Source organism: Venturia canescens, chromosome 1 (genome assembly GCF_019457755.1).
Source record: "Venturia canescens isolate UGA chromosome 1, ASM1945775v1, whole genome shotgun sequence".
Classification (NCBI taxonomy): Eukaryota; Metazoa; Arthropoda; class Insecta; order Hymenoptera; family Ichneumonidae; genus Venturia; species Venturia canescens.
Genome location: NC_057421.1, coordinates 2,427,588 through 2,441,585, shown reverse-complemented (window position 1 = coordinate 2,441,585; position 13,998 = coordinate 2,427,588). Strand labels below are relative to the sequence as shown.

Here is a 13,998-nt window from a genome sequence, read left to right as displayed (position 1 = left end):
CAGTGAAGAAACAAAATAATAAGGATGAGAGAACTCGGAAACGCTGAAGAGATGCGGAGATGACTATGAATTTACGATGGTGGGGGATGAAAATTCGTGGCATATCAACGTAGAACATTTCATATGCATATAAAATAATAATAATAATAATAATAGTAATAATAGTAATAATAATAATGATAATTAAAAGAATAGAAACTGACAAAGAAAAAAGAACGATAAAGCGCAGATAATTGAGGAAGAATAAGAAGAAACGAAGCGACAAGTTGAGACAAAGGAAATTCAACCCTTTGACTGTGTAGAACACGAGTCGACTAACCGATTCGTGTTTATTTCCCCTCGGTAAAGGCAGCATCTAAAAGCAGTCACCGAAGCAAATACTGTCGGTCCGATATAAGTCTCCATTCTCAGGGCTTCACAGTCACAGGGTTGTCATAGCAAGGATCAAAGAGGTCAAGTGACAGAAGAGATAGACAGTGAAACAGAGTTGTAGTTGATACAAGTAGTGAGAGTATAGATTATATAAGATAGATACATAGGTTGGTGACAATAGATATAGAGCATTGAAGAGATAATTCATTGTAGAAATAGTAAGTAATAGTAAGAGTAAGACTAAATAGTAGAAGAGTTTCTAATGACGACGATAATAGACAGTACAGTAGTTGCGACTTTAGAATCGCGAATGTTTATCATTGTAAATCAAACGAAATAAGTGAAGAAATAAAGGAAAATATGTATCATCGTATAGTATGAAGAAGATAGTTAGTTTTCTATACTTAGTAATGCAAAAGTATCGGTATCGTAACAACTAAATTGGGGGGATTAGATCAGCGGAGAAAGACGGGCTCGAAGTTTCAGTGAGACAGTATGTATCGTGTATGTGTGCGTTTTTTTTTTTTTTTTTTTTTTTTTTTACTTGTCTCTCCATAGTACCAAGTATAAACAACACTCGCGCACTCACACACATACACGCGCAAAGATGACGAAAAACATGTACGTTAACTAAAGAGACTTAGGACTGAGTAGAATCGTTAAAACTAGTGATCAACTGTTCCAATCGAGTTATTCTATTAATGGTACAAATTATAATTCAAATCAAATCGTAATAATGCTGGAAGAGTACAGCGACAGTAACAGAAGTAGTGGTAGTAATAATGGTAGTAATAGTAGTAGTAGTAGTAGTAGTAGTAGTAGTAGTAGTAGTAGTAGTAGTAGTAGAAGTAGTAGTAGTAGTAATAGTAGTAAATAGTGATAGTGATAGCGGTAGACAGTAGTAATGCTCCAATACTAGTTACGCACGGCGTAAAAAACAAAAGTTTACGCTAGCGACAGATCTGGGTTTAAAAACGAAGACGAAAGAAAAAATGTCTTGAAGAGTTAGGAACAAACATAATAACGCTGGCGCAATCCAAGTTTGTGGACTGTCCGAAGTTGTATCGCTATGCATCATTTCGAATGTTCGAGCGGCAGCTTTTATTCGATTCTGTTTTTTGTTTTTTTTTTTCCTCGTCGACAGCTCTTCTTTTTCACTCAATTCAACCGTTTTTCGGTATGAGAAATTCATGCGTGACATAAAAATATAAATAAAACGGATATGTCAAAATGGTACGTTCAATACGATCCTAAAGTTGACTAAGCACACGAAGACATTTCTTCCTTTCTCTCTCTCTCTCTCGCTCTTCTTGTTTTCTCACATCTTTCATCACGCTCCTCATTTATTTTTGTTTCACTTTTTCATACTGTGCTTACAAAAATATGCAACTTTCGAGGAAAAGAAGTTAATCGTTTGATTACTTTTTTGTTTTCGATTGATTTGACGAAGGGAAGTTTGTTCCGCTAGACAGAATGGGGAGAAGAAATTTTCTTTTTTGTGTTGGTGTATGTGGGCTAGGGCGCGCGTGTGTCAGTGTGCATGTGGGAGGTAAAAAAGTAATTATGTTGCGAGCGAGTTTTGCACGGTGGAGTTGCTCGTATAATTTTTTTCATTTTTTACTTCGTGAATATAACGTTTTTGTGAGCTGTTTTTATTTCGAGTGGATTTTCCTGTTACGATTTGTTCGGTCGTCTTAAACATGTTTTTTTTTGTTTTTCTAATGTCGTTCGTTAATCTTAGGTCGTAAAGTAATGCGCAATTTTCTCACTCGACATAAAACTATACGTAATCTTAAAATCTATCTCGGTGCTTTCTAACTTTAATATCGAAAAACTTGTTACTTTATCTCGATTTTCACTTCAGCCCTGCCGAGAGTCCTACGTGAAATTCTCTTGAAAAATTTCGGATCGAACAAACGGGATGAGCGAAGCTTTTACGGAACTTCGCAGATACTTTTTCTGTGACTTTTTTTCGTCGATTCTATGGTCCCCCCGAACAAAGCCCGTTTTGGTCTTCGCGAACGTTGCCTCGTCTCTAATTCTACATGCCCAACGAACGACGTACAGTTTCAATCGTATAATCACCTGGAGTGGTTCGAGAGCGCGGGCTTGGTCTCTTTCCTTTCTCTCCCGTTCCTCGACTCTCACTCCCCTTTTTTTTTCTCTCTCTCTCATTTTCGGGGTTTTTTTTTCGCTTTTTCAACGCTTTTCACCTCTTCTCGCAAATCCAATGCATGCACGCTTCGATTGAAAATGTTTCTCCCGCTCTCTCCTTATTTATCTTTCTCTCTGTGTGTCCACTAAATCCCTAATCAACTTACTAAGAGCTTAACCGTAATACGCCCGCTCTGACAATTGTTCTCCTTTTAAAAAATGATTTGTCTTGCCGGAGCTGAGCTGATTGTGATTTGCAACGCAATTCCTGGCCCAATACTGGTTTACTTGGTATATTTTTGTTTTTTTTTTTCTTTCATCAAGATCTCTTTTTCTCATTATTTTTCAGTTTCCAATGGGCGATACCAATAGTGTCATGACTCGCAACGCGAAGCTGACCTTTTCTGTTTTATTTTTTTCTCAGTGACGATTTTTCGGAAATATTTACACTAGAAAGTGGCCTCAAGAATGGGTCGCTATTATTGGAGCTTCCAGACTCGTATTTTTTCGTTTTCTTTTACAAAACGTTTGGTACTTAAGTTTATCTTGAGTGATTATACGATGCAACGGAGAAAATTTGTCAAATTGGCACGAAGTTGATATAATGTTTCGGGTCAGCCTGACGTCGCAAGGGCATGTCATACTATTGGAATACTTGGTAGGGAGCACGTTTCGAAACTGACGGAGAATAGACCGGAAAAACGAGAAAAATAACATCCGAAAAGTGATGTTGGATTTTTCGGGTCGTTCCTGTGTATCCGGTGCCCTGAAACGTACCCAGAATAGTGGGCGACAGGAAAAGTAGAAAATAATTGGCCTAACCGAGAAGACGAAGATTCAAAATGTTATTCATTCATTTTCAATTCAATTAAAATTCCGATAGTTTCGAAAAAATCATACAAACGTATATAAACAATGGAATATTCGATACGAACAATTGAGTGTGTAAAAAACTATCCCTGCTAAGAATAAAACGAAGATTTGATAAAACTTTTGATTTTGGAATAATTTTGCATGGGATGTTGCAGCAGCTCGAGGGAGGGGCGAGAAAAACGATGGTTTTCTCTTGAAATTGGCTGATAGAGAGTGATTGTCATTAACTATATAAGTTATTCGGAGTTTAGATAGAAGTCTACGATAAATGTCGACTCTAACAGCGTTTATATTCCCTTATTACCTAAATTTCATTTCCACAATCGCACATGTACACACGCTCGCATAGGCACACACATGCACGCGTCGCGTTCTATATTTTCATCCGTAGTCATCGCTATCTCGAAAGGTAAAAGTTTTTTTTTTTTTTTTTTTAATCGCAACCCTAAACGCTCCCTCGCTATCTCACGCTACTCACAGAGATTCGAGGTTTTTGAGGTGTCGTCATCGTCGAATTTAAGTGAAAAGATGAAAAAAAACATGGAACGAATAAAACCAACGGATCATCACGGTGGATCGTTCACCGTTGGATCCGAATCATGTTTTTCTCCGCGGCCCGCGTGCGAACAATACTCGAGCTACTGATCGCTCCCTTTTCCTTTTCATTCTCTCATCACTCCTTCGAATTTCCTCGTCTCTTTCGCACTCATTCCACACTAATCACAAACGGTTGTAGAATTACTTGACACACACACACCTTTCAACCATTTACTACGCTCTACCAAATTATTGATTCCCTCCTCGACGTTGAATTTCATTCGCGTTTGTCCAAAAACCGCAATCGTGCCGGTTGCCTTTCGCTTAGTCCGAATTGCCATCAAACAGTGGAACGTTCGTAAAGAAAAAAAAGCTCCGGTCCTCGTTACTTTACTATTTAGTTCTCGAGTGATTGATTATATAGACGCTCGGCGAATGTAGTCGGACTATTCGTTACTCCAAATTTTGGTTCAATGGGACACCTTGCCGAATGATTTGTCGGTGAAAAGAGGAGAAGGGGGCAGATTATTTATCCCACGAGTTAACGAACAATGGCGCGAATCGATAAACAAGTTAATGTGGTGCGACGCTCACGCACAATCCCACTAATTGAAGACTATTTTTCCTCTTCTTCTTCTTCTTCTTCTTCTTCTTCTTCAAGCATCATCATTTTATTTTATAATTCACCCGTAAATCTAGATCTTATTAGATATTAATAAAATATAGTTATATGTGTATATTTATATTTATATATTGAAATGGAGCCGTCGCGTACTCTGAATACATCACCCCCCTCCCCCTCCTTCGATACCCTCTTTACGCTAGAATGCATTTGTTTATCAAATATATAGGATAATACCTATGCCGGTGTACGCACTAGTTTCGCAATTCGTTCCATGTGATTTATGATTTTTTTCGAATCTTCAAAGCCGCGTGGCAACATACGGCGCGAACGTAGAGGCGTAGACGCGAGATAAATATTTGAAAAATAAAATAACGTTTGACATCTACGTTTGTGCGCGCGTCGTTCATACACCATCAAAATTTAGCGATCCTCCCAATTCGAAATTTCATCTCGCTCTTATTAACGCAAATAAATCATATTTATATCCCCGCGATAATAATAACCCAAAGCATTTTTCTCTTGCTGGGTTTAACGAGACGATTGAAATTTCGAAATGTGAGCAACCTCAACATCCTCGCAGCGTATACGTTGGCTAGTCCAACACTCATTTACCTCGGCCCCCCTCAATCCAGCTAGTTAATTCTTTATTTTTCTCTACTAAGTGTGTGTGTGTGTGTGTGTGTGTGTGTGGGTGTGTGTCTGTATGTTTTGTTTTTTCTTGCTTTTCCTATAAACTTTCTAGAATACGATCGAATGGAAGAAGAAAATGAACGCTCAAAAGGTGAACTGTGTGTGTGTGTGTGTGGGTGTGTGTGTTTTAAGTGGCAAGAGGAGTGATGCGAAATTGACCAAGTTTTAGCGTGGAGATTAGAAAATCATATTCGAGCAATGGAAGAGAAAAAAATATATATTTAAAAAAACATTCTTGACACGTTAAAAATGAGACGCAATGAAAAAGCTTTGACGCTTATACTAGCGCTAAATGAGACAAGCGATTAAAAAAAAAACTTTAGTAAAATAAAATAAAATAAAAAACTTATCGAAAGAAATACTTAACGCAGGTGTATTAATACTAGAATGCTTTGCTCCGTGCACACGTTTGCGTGCTCTCTGTGCTTTTTCAATTTCAAAGTGTTCGATAGATCGAGTTCACATGGTTCGTTCGTTTTGCTGTTGTTTTTCTTTTAATTCGTAGATTCAAAATAGTTCCTGGCTCAAAAAAAGGAAAAACTAACGTTTCGGTGTTTTTGTTGTCGTTTCATCGTTTTTCAGTGTTTACTTTTGAACGAAAACCCGACGACCATGTTCAGCGCGTAGCTCAGCTCTCCCTCCCTCCCCCTTCCTCGTTCTTCAAACTCGCTCTCTTTGCTATCCTATTGTGGTTTAGTAATCGTAGCTTTAAATTGGTAATATTTAGTTGCGTGTGCAGTATTGTTATTTATCATAGAGATTCGAAAGACAGATCATAGATGCAAAGACTGGCCCCTTCGCGCTCATGCCGGCAACTCGCTGTTTTCCCTTCTTCGCGACGAGAAAATTAACATTCATTTTCGTCGCCTCTCATGCCACGTTCGTGCCCGGAAAAATGTTTTTTGTTCTTTGCATTTACTCCTCGTTCTCGGCTAAATCGTGGAAATCTTCATTTCTAGAATCAATATTTTAGCCTACTTTGGCACAACCAACACTGCTCGGGCCGGCACTCGCTTATATTTTAATGGTTTTTCTTTTCTTTCTTTTTCCTCTCTCTTTCAACATTGTTTTTCCTTCAGTCACGCAAAATAATCTTATCGTATTGTTTTTAATTTCTTCCATCGTGTTTATCTTTTTCGTATTTTTGCCCTTTTTGTTTAATGCCAAATTCCAACAGCTTACATAGAACATGTTAATCATCAAACTTTCTCACACGCGTTCACGCTACGCTCCATTCGAAACGTTATCTAATTAAAATACCATTAAATTTTAATTGACTCCAACAGAATGCCGTGTCGGCTCGACCGAACGTACGCGACTTTATGTTTGTTTTTCATAATTTACACAGAACTTGGATTGGCTCGTTCGAACGGTTTTTCAATCGCGTTGTTCTCTGTCGTTCTCTTTCTCTTTTTCATTCTATTCTTTTTTTTTCTCTTCTGTAATATTGGATGTTATACGTAGGTGGACCATTTGACTCTTATTTATGAATAACTTTCTAACATTTCACGATATTTATCCGTGTCTCCTTTCACGTTCGCCAATAAATTCGATTTGTTGGTTTTTTCTGTTCCGGTAAATTTTTTGTGGATTATTTATGTTTATAATATACGTGATTGCGCATAGAGCTGTCGCTTAATCGTGTGATTATAAGGGAAGCTTAACACGAGAGAGTGTTTTGTGCCGTCGTTTAAACTCCTACCTCGTCATCTATTTTTCTTGATTATTTTTTCCCCGTCGAGCGCGCACTATCCGCAATCCATTATCAGTGAATAAAGTTTTTATCGATCTATCTAATAATATCTCGAATGTCAATATTTCTCTTGTGGGCCCCGGTCGTCGGAAAGAAAAACAATTCTTTCCTGTAGATTCTGCCTATTTTTTATTTTATTTCTCATGTTCCTCGGTCAAAGCTAATCGGATTGGTACGTTCCCTCGTTCTTTTTCAACATGGAAAACGGTGTATGGTTTTCTGCAGTATTTTTTTTTCGACTACTCAAATGTTACTCCGTTCGAACGAATGCTTTTTTTTTTTTTTTTTCAGATTCCCGGGTGACGACAGAACGCCGAATCAGTGCCCTAGTGCGCGATTGAGTAGAGCGATCGATCTCTCGTGGAAACTCGCTTGCCCGAATTCGGCAGCTCTAATTGTTTAACCGATGGAAGACTGAATGTGGAAAATCGCGAACGTTTATTGTTGAACAAAATTCAAGCGGCTGACGTCACGGGGGGATAATTTTTAAAGGAATAAAATAATCTGAAACGATAGTAAATGGAAAGCCATTGGAATGAGTTTCTTCTGTTAGAAAATGGAAACAGCGATATGTGTTGAACATTCATTTGATTTCCGCCCCTCCCCCCTCCCTTCCCCATTGCCCTATTTTATATATAATTGTATCGTCAAGCTCACGTGATTTCACGTACTTATGTATACTTAAGAAAGCCCATTGAAGAAAGGAACGAATGGAAGAAAAAAAAACTCGAAGAGAAAACAAAAAGAGAAGAGATGGAAATAAAAATGCATTAAAACCGCTCCTGTGAGTGTCTGTTTCGATTTGTATTCTCGAGTGTACGCTGCTATAATGTGTATGTTGTATTGTGCGGACATGCGGGTGTTTTAATAATACTATGAAATCGTCGTGAACGAAATTTTAAAACTAAATGTATGAAAAAGTAATAGTAATGATAGTAATAATAATATAATTATGATAATAATAATAACACCTTTTCGAGTCGCTTGACCATCACGGTCGTGGGCGAGATATGTCGGGCTGGCTCAGTTATCACCTGACAAAACGTAAACTGATCGGCGATATGAATTTTACTTAACGGTTCTTCGTGGTTTTATCCCTTTCCGTTCAAACTGGCAACAAAATTGTCGAACCATGCACTAAATCATGGACGATAATGAACCGCAAAGAAGAAAAAAGAAATCGATCACCGTATCGAGTGAAGCTTCACACGAGCTGAGATCCACTCGAAATTTCTTAAAAAACGAACACGAGCTTTTTCCCCATTAAATTTCTTTTTTCACTTTGACTCGTTCGTCCTCGATCAAAAATCGATATACTCTAGATCGAGTTGTTTGAGGAAAACTCAATAGCACCTCACCGTAAGTTGCGAATAAATACATACATTTTAGTATGCTCTCTCTCTCTTCTGGAAAATGGCAATTGATGGAAAAATTGCTACTCAAATTCTCGTTCTCGTAACACACTTACACACAGACGCACTCGCATACACACATATACATGTATATGCGGACAAATACACGTGAGACCTCTCATTTATGTTTTTGACAATAATCAGAAAAAATCAACCAGAGGTATACCTCTCTCTGCTCTTCACAATTAATTCCTCTCTCCGAACTACCGGTTTAAAATTGTCTGATTTTGTTTACTTTTTGTGTTTTCCTTTCTTCTCTTCGCTTAATTCTAAAAATCCTTAACGTCTTAAATCGTAAAATTTTAAACCTTAAGTCTGTACAAGAGAATTCTTGGGGCTATCAGCACATGTACGCCCTCTCACTTCAGTTTCTTCTCTTTCATCTTGATTTCGGTTTATATCCAGTAATTTGTTTTGTTTTTCCTATTTTTTTTTTCCATTTTTCTGAATTGCGTAACCACACAGAGCTACCGGGGTTTCTTTTATCCTTGCATTTGTGTTCTTTGCTTAATTATTCTTGCTGCCTATTTCTAGCTTCGTTGAAAAACACAACGACGAGACGATACTGACTTTCGAGAATAGGTCTTTCGAGTCCGAATTTATGAACAATTTGATTGGTTTTATTCTTTAATTATTTTTTTCTTCATTTTTGCGAGATTAATATGTCCCGAGTCGTAATCGAGAAAAATAAATGGGTAAAAGGCCGATTTGATGAAACTATCGTTTGGTCCAGCACCGACAGCCAGCACCGTCGCCTCGTTTTGCAACATTTCAACGTTCTTATCACGGATTTCTCTTATTAGTTGTCCTAAGGCTAAAAAAAATGTTCCACGACCGCGTTAACGATCACGCTTTTTGTGTCGTCTCTCCTCCGTTCCTCTTCGGGAATAAAATAGGATCATCAATCTTAACGCGATCGTTGTCTTGATCGACGATATTGTTAACGCAAAAACAGTGTGAGATTTTTTTTACGCGTTGCACGACCTACCGCGGAAACTTTTTTCTTTATCTTAAGTATGTTTTAATTTTTCATCCTGGTTGTTATTTTAATGCTGTTGTTGTTGTCGTCTTTGCTGCTGTTTTCCCTTTTTTTCGTTATTCTCAATTGTTCAGCGTCAACAAATGCGAAAACGTCGCTTGGGACGAAACGATTCGGTCGGCAGTAAAATGGAGTCGTAAAACATCGCTGGATACCAGTATTGGACACGGGGGTAGGGCTGAATAAACCACGGCGTCTCGCTGGATGGCCTCTCTTGTTAGATGTTGCTCTTTGAGAAAGACACCCTCAGATGATTGGATTCGCTCAGTTGGAAATTGTGCATTTTCTGTAATCAGTCAATCAATTTTATGATGTTTAAACGTCCGACGAATAACGCGTGTGTCTGTGAACAATGATTGAAAATTTTCTACTAACGATCAAAGCCGCAACAGCCTCGTCCATGCTTGGCAATTGGATTAGTGCCATTTTTCTGTCCTTCGGGAAAAACTTGAAGGCCTTTACCGTAAAACCATTTGTTGTGAAGGCTTCCTTGATTTCTTCTTCAGTTACAATCGCTCTATAACATTAATCAGAGAAATACAAAACATGTTTCTTCCAAAAAAAAAATTTCATTATCTTCGTACTCGAATGATAGAACAATGAATGCCCCCCCCACATCTAAAAATGTGTGGCTACAGAATGTGAAAAATAATTGAATGTCGACTCACGGAATGTTGGATAAGTGCAGAGTTGCGCTTGGCGGATAAATGTTTTGATAATTTTTTGAGCCGGGTTTTTTGAATCGATGAAGAGTGCTGTTGGTGTAATCCTTGGTGAGGCCCGCGTCCGGCTGGCCTTCCTTGGGCAATTGAACAGTCTGATGTTTGCTAGTCATGACTCTTATCTGTTTACCGAAAACCCTGAGTTTGTCCATATGAGTCATAGCTGTGGGTTTTAAGAACGAAAAACAAAAGTGATTAATAATTATCAACACTCAGAGAAAATGGAGTGTGCTGGAAGGTGTGAAAAAAAAAATGAGGTGCAATTACCTAAGTGACCTTGATGAGGTTCAGCCATTTGGATGAGGGCGGAGTCCTTTTTGTTGTAGAGAATCTTCACGCGCTGTACATCCCCATAAACGCCTACGTGGGCCAACACAAGCATACGCATAAAGAAAAAAAAATCAGTCTCAAAATAATTCTTCCATATTCACATTCGTGTGAAATAATAATGAAATGATTTTTCATGGGACAATATTCATATATCTAGATATTCGTTGTTATGTAGATATATATTTTTATACGAATAGACGAGAGGGGATGTTTTTGTTTTTTTCTTTTTTTTATCTTTTTTTTTCTTACGAGAACGAAAACGGAAGAGACGATCATCCGATTGAGATATGTAGGTCATGCAGAGGAGCTTCTGGCTACATTTTCATATGTATATATATCTATATTCAGTGTAAATTATGTAAGGAAGTTTTTTTCAAGCGAACCAAAAATATTAGACGACGAATGTGTATTGCGAGACAAAAAATGTATTTTGAGCATTTTCCACAATAAATTATGTACACGCTTTTTTTTTGAAAATTATTGTATCGCGATACATAGTGAGAAGCGAAAAACGATCGAGGGTTATTCTATTGAAAGTTTGCATATATATTTATATATATTGAACATATAATTTATGAAATGACACATTATATGTATATATACATATATGTATGTATTGAAAAGAAAATTAATAATTTGTATTATGAAATAAATATCAGAAAAGATGCTTGGAGGTATAAAGAGTGAACGTGAAGGTGTATGATGGCCATGATGATTGATGACGGCAGAAAAATAGTTTTGGAAATTGAACAAAATGAAATGAAGATTGAAACGAACGAAATATAATCGAAAATGACGAAGACGATTGCAAGTAAATAATATTAAATAAGCCAAATAAAAATGAAATATAGAATGAAATAAAATCAATAGTTATAATAAATAAAAATGATAGATTGGAAAAAATAAAACAAAAGAACAATAGGCGGTGAAGATTTTTATATACCTCTGGTTGGATACGATATATTTATAACGTAAACGAATGATGAATTGTGATTATTTGTGCCTCTTGCATTTATCAACAACAGAATCAATGCTTTTTTGTTGTAAATTTTTTTTCTGGGTCAACGATCTAAATAGTGTAGCAAACAGGAAATTGGAAGCGAAAAAAGTCGTTTTTTCGACTTGTCAGGCAATCGATACAACGTAACTCGAACTCTTTGTTTTTCCTCCGGTGGTTTTGAATATTTGAGAGCTTTACGCTTTACCGCTCGTTCGAAAGACAAGAAAAATAGTGGATTTGAGAGAATATTCTTGTTTTCATTTCTTTTTTGAGAACTTTGCCATAACGAGTTTAAAAAAGGTGAAAACAATCGATTATTTCGCGATATCGAGTATAGCACGGTGACGAAAATGGGGCAGGGATTTTTGCTTCTTTTTTTTTTTTAAATATAATAATTAATAATGTAATATAATTAATAATATAAATGTGGAGACGTACCAAACAGGGTAAAGAGAGCGTCAGGCGTGACCATCTACACAGAGAACAGACAGAGTTCAGTCAGTAGTCAGCGAGTATAATAGGGTTCGATGTAAAAGTACGTACGCGTCTCGAGTCTCGCGTGCGTCGACCTCTCGTCGCAAAAACAACGAAATTAACGAAAAATAATCATTCAAACAAAAGCGAAAGTTCGTTTTCGAATAATTATTGTCTCAATGAAATTGTCAATATTAATATCACCCGGTGATCAAAGTTGTTTATGTTTTTGACGGTGATTCAAGGACCAATAATATAAATAAATAATAAAATGAAGTATAGACAGATGTAGAGAGAGATAGAGAGGTCGAGAACGTCAAACTTGAGAGCGGCTCAACGATAGTAAGTAACACACAGTTATAGTACAGTAGTGACAAGTTGTAGCTGCGAGGTTATGCAGCGTCCTTGAGTTGGGAATCGAGGCGTGTTGGCAAACGATTTTAAAAAAATAAAAAAATGAAGATTTTTTAAATTGTTCAATTTTTCCAATTTATTTATTAATTTTATTCGAATTTCTGTGCTTCGAATCGTAAGGAAATGGGAAACTATGAAATTCGTTTTTTTTTGTTGAACTGCCTCGACGCTCTTTGAGTCGCAACTTAAGGACGTTACAATCGTATCGAGGGCGAAGTGATTCGTATAATGTGTGTTTCGAAATGAGAATTAAAAAAAAATTAAATATTCAACTTTAGGAAGTATGAGGAAAAGGAAGAGTTTTTGTGACAGGTAATTCAACGTAACATGAGACAGCACAGAGGCAAATCGAGCGGACGAGCACTTCCTCGTCGAGTTGAAGAAGAGTTTGGAAGCAGAAAAAATGAAAATTTAAAATTCTCACGCGCGATTCAAGCGAATTGAACGAAAAATCAGAAGGCTCGTGTCGGGGATACAGTTTTGAACGGTATATTAGTTTGGAATATTTCTATGATACTAAATGTGTCAACACTACTATTTCTTCGCTGAACAATCATTTTTCAGGGATTTATTTATTCAAAAATAGTTGCTCGGTACACTAATGACAATTTGGTTCCTCTCGATTCTTACACACTTTTTCGACATGAAAAGTGGGGTTTACTGACGAGGAATTTCGTCTCTGAATCGGAATCTCCGAGCTCCACATTTTTCATGATTGAATTTTATTTTATGCACATGTACGACGTTAATACGTCATCTGCTGGTACTTCATTTGCACGTATCGGAAAATGAAAGTCAATCCTACAGGAGGATGTGAAAGCTCTGCTCCCATATGTCGATTCCGATAAGTATGAAATGAATTATTTCTCCAACCACGGATGAAATTTTCTCTTAAAAACATTGAACTTTTATTTCTGTGCGCTATTGAGAAAATGAAGTCGAAAAAATCAATTTTCATGGAGAATAATTGAAAGTCAATCACATAAGCGCTCGGAGGGAGCTGACACAGTTTTACTAAATGAATTTTAACATATTTTTTCCTCGGTCTCATCAACCGAATCAGGAAAAATAGGAATAAAAATTTCAACATAGTTTAATGATCATTCGATTGATTCAGACATCGATTGACGGCAGATTATTTCATGAGGAGAAACCATCAGGTAACGTCAATTTTTTGCCAATAAAATGGTTTTTCATAGTTTTCCATTGTTCTTGGAAAATCGTAATTTTCAAAATTCCTGGGCTTGCATAATGATAGAATTTCTTTTGTCACCATTCGAGGATTGGATTCCTTTACTTTTTGCAGCGATCGCAAGCATCAGCACCGAAGAATACTCACCTCTTCGTTAAGATTGGTGACGAGAAGAACCGACGAGATTTGTGGACTGCCCGGTACGCGGACACCCAGAGCTCCAGCACCGAGGCTGAAACCGCCGAGACCGGCGATACCGCCACCCGGTGCAACGCCGTTGTAGGGAGCAGCGAGGGGGGATGGAAGACCGTGCATTGCAGCAAACGGCGAAGCTAGGACGCCTGGCGCCCCTGTAATTGATTCTATTTCAGGGAATTCATCGATTTTCATTAATGAATTTGGCACAGATTT

General features: G+C 37.3%; 1 protein-coding gene across 5 annotated transcripts in view; it reads right to left on the bottom strand.

Moving 5' to 3' along the window:
* Positions 1-886: 886 nt before the first annotated feature.
* Positions 887-13,998, bottom strand: part of heph (polypyrimidine tract-binding protein 1 heph) — a 248,599-nt gene continuing 235,487 nt past the window's right edge. For all 5 annotated transcript variants that reach the window (XM_043433209.1, XM_043433211.1, XM_043433210.1 and 2 more), the window contains 6 exons: positions 13,735-13,949; positions 11,946-11,979; positions 10,445-10,537; positions 10,124-10,340; positions 9,831-9,972; positions 887-9,741 (listed from right to left, as the gene is read on the bottom strand). In XM_043433209.1, coding sequence (XP_043289144.1) covers positions 9,673-9,741; positions 9,831-9,972; positions 10,124-10,340; positions 10,445-10,537; positions 11,946-11,979; positions 13,735-13,949 — 770 coding nt within the window. In that variant the 3' untranslated portion in view covers positions 887-9,672. The remainder of the gene's footprint in view (positions 9,742-9,830; positions 9,973-10,123; positions 10,341-10,444; positions 10,538-11,945; positions 11,980-13,734; positions 13,950-13,998) is intronic.